At 66.3% G+C, this 1,476-nt stretch overlaps 1 protein-coding gene across 1 annotated transcript in view; it reads left to right on the top strand.

Annotated features, from left to right (window-relative positions):
- ZFPM1 (zinc finger protein, FOG family member 1) overlaps positions 1 to 192 on the top strand; it is a 20,835-nt gene extending 20,643 nt beyond the window's left edge. The window contains exon 12 of the mRNA XM_010579714.1: positions 3 to 192. Coding sequence (XP_010578016.1) covers positions 3 to 192 — 190 coding nt within the window. The remainder of the gene's footprint in view (positions 1 to 2) is intronic.
- The last annotated feature ends 1,284 nt before the right edge of the window (positions 193 to 1,476 follow it).

Here is a 1,476-nt window from a genome sequence, read left to right as displayed (position 1 = left end):
AGCCCCCCTCCCCCCCCCGCCTACACGGACAGGGGGGTGCAGACCCCCCCGGCCAAGGCTGTGCCCGGCCCCGTGCCCAACGGCAACCACAGGTACTGTCGCCTCTGCAACATCAAGTTCAGCAGCCTCTCCACCTTCATCGCCCACAAGAAGTATTATTGTTCCTCCCATGCTGCTGAGCACGTCAAGTAAAGCCCCCCTCCCCCCACTGCCCCCCACCACCGCTCGGGTTGGGGGGGGGCTGCAGGGGCTGGGGGACCCAGAACCGATGGCCAGCACAACCCCCTTGCAGGGGTCGGGGTGATGGAGGACCCCCGGGTTGGGGGTCCCGTCCGTCCCGGGCCAAGGACGCTGCAGGGTGGGGGGGGTGGGAGCGTGGTGCTGGTGGGGGGGCCGGCCCCCCCAGGCCTATGGTGCATGGAGAGCCCCTACTTCTGCCCCTGCCACAGCCAGGGCCGATGCCGCAGGGAAACTGAGGCAGAGGGAAGGTGCATGGCCCTGCCCCAGCCGGGAGGGGGCTCTGACCCCCCCCAGGTAGACACTACAGGGATGGGGAGGGGGCCCGGCACAGCTGGGCTTGGCCCCAGGCACCCTAGGAAGCGTGTGGGTGCCCCCCACCGCAGACCGGACCCTGCAAGGAGACAGCACTGAAGAAGGCGAGGACGAAACTACCCTGGGAACCGTGTGTATAAGCGTGTACAGAAATAAATAACGTCTAATAAAGCCAGGCTGCCGCCTGCGTGCGGGTGGGGGGGTGCTGCGGGAGCTGGTGGGACCACCGTCACCCTGTGGGGTTGGGGGTATCAGGCTGGGGACAGGGACATGGGGTATGTATAGCCCCGGGGTGGCACGGGCAGCCTGCGATAGCAGGGCAGAGCGTGGCATCCCCAGCACCTGCCTCACCCCAGGTGTCACACATTTTTCTGTTAATTATCTGGCTAATGAAGCCTCCACAGCCACAGGTGGGCTGTGCTGCCCCGAGCCCAGCTCCGGGCTTTGCCACGGTAGCTGTTCCCATGCTGGAGCCCCAGACCCCTGCGGTGGGGTCCCCGGGTGAGCGTGGCTCAGGTCCAGTGTCCCCTGCAAGTGCATCACCGGGGGGATCCCCCTAAGCACAGCTTCTCATCTGCCCACAGCTCGCCCAATGCTTCCCAGTACCGTTCAGGGTGGGCAGTGTGGGTCATTCCCCTCCATCCCAGCTTGCCCACCCTGGCTGGCAGGGCTTGCACTTGAAGGACCCAGTCTGGGCTCCCCATCTCCCATGGTGGGGGGGACGGTCCCCCCCCAGTGCCAGGTCAGTATAACCCAGTGTCACCCCAGGCTCTGGGTTGTTTCCCAGTCTGGTAGCCCTGGAGCTGTGGGGAGGTTGCTGTCCCGCAGCGTTGTGCAAGGCTGGGGTTGCAGCAGCTCCCCCCTGCATGGGGCTGCCAAGATTGGGGGGGTCGGGGACCCCAGGGGCTATAACACCCACCCCAA

The sequence above is a fragment of the Haliaeetus leucocephalus genome, unplaced genomic scaffold (genome assembly GCF_000737465.1).
Source record: "Haliaeetus leucocephalus isolate CR32 unplaced genomic scaffold, Haliaeetus_leucocephalus-4.0 Scaffold668, whole genome shotgun sequence".
Taxonomy (NCBI): domain Eukaryota; kingdom Metazoa; phylum Chordata; class Aves; order Accipitriformes; family Accipitridae; genus Haliaeetus; species Haliaeetus leucocephalus.
The sequence above is the reverse complement of the archived record's forward strand: the minus strand, read 5'-3'. Positions and strand labels throughout refer to the sequence as shown.